We start from the raw sequence: 1,076 nt of genomic DNA, 5'->3' as shown, positions 1-1,076 counted from the left end.
TGGTCTCCCGTATCAACTGAAGAATCTCCCAGTCGAAGTTGACATAGAATTTGCGTCATCAGGATGTCGGACATCAGTGTAGCATGGAGCCCGCTCTTGGCAACCTCGATTGAGTTGAGCCATGCCTCATACCACAACGTCTCGAACTCGACCAAAGTCTTCGCCATCTTGTTGTACATTCTGATGATTTTGCGAGCATCCTTGCTTTGGAGAATAGTCGGATTCTTCTGAAAGCGTTTCATCGGCCCTTCGATTCGCCGGAGCAGATGACGACTCCATGTAATGTTACCCGCGACCGGAGGCAAATTTCTCACTAACGGCGGTGACGCTTTCAGTTTCTCATAAGAATCTTGAATCTGTGTCAGTTCTACACCGTAATTGTGAAAGATGACAGTGTACTTGCTCTCGAGATCGGCCTTGAGGCTCTCACGCTGCAAAATCGATTGGTAGCTCTTCAGCAAGTTTAGACTGGACTCGATAGAAGTGATGCTCTCGAAGCTCTGATTGATGAACTGCTGTAGTGCGCTCTCTAGGTCGGCAATCCGGACGTTGAATTCGACATAATCGCGATCGAACCGGTTGTTGTGGAAATCTAGAAGGTCATGTCGTTTGTTCCGGAACTCCTCCATAATGGTGCGGGAGCTGACCACTAGTTGTTCCATACCGTCAAACCGACACGCGGCCAGTGACTCGAATTGATGGACGGTCGAGAACATATCCACTAGCTTGAGCACGCGGCGGCAGAACAGGTCAAACCTCCCGAAAATCTGAGTCTCCGAGAAGTCAAACTGCTTTCCCTTCGGTAGCGCTAGGAGCTTCTTCCTATTGAAATGGTACTGTTCTTGGTATACCTCGTTGAGATTGAGACAAGCCCGGAGCTTCTTTATCAATACTACAGGCTTCGTCTCCCACAGCTTGTCCGGATGCTCATCGCCCAATAAATAGGCCTTGCAGTTGATGATCATCTGGTTGGTCATCTTGGTGAACAAATTAGTCAATCTTTCAGTCGTGTTGTAGTATCGGGCAATGGTATATACCATCTTGATAGCGTTAAGCAATGCTGGTAGAGAGTCCGA

The 1,076-nt window shown here is 48.2% G+C and overlaps 1 protein-coding gene across 1 annotated transcript; it reads right to left on the bottom strand.

The window, feature by feature from the left end:
• Positions 1-43: 43 nt before the first annotated feature.
• Pmar_PMAR016393 (conserved hypothetical protein) lies at positions 44-977 on the bottom strand (the record flags this gene model as incomplete). Its single annotated transcript, XM_002768986.1, has 1 exon — positions 44-977. A coding segment is annotated over one exon (934 nt), but the record flags the coding sequence as incomplete, so codon positions are not given.
• Positions 978-1,076: the final 99 nt, after the last annotated feature.

Source organism: Perkinsus marinus (assembly GCF_000006405.1).
Source record: "Perkinsus marinus ATCC 50983 genomic scaffold scf_1104296966730, whole genome shotgun sequence".
NCBI classification, from domain to species: domain Eukaryota; phylum Perkinsozoa; order Perkinsida; family Perkinsidae; genus Perkinsus; species Perkinsus marinus.
This window is presented reverse-complemented; position numbering and strand designations above follow the sequence as displayed.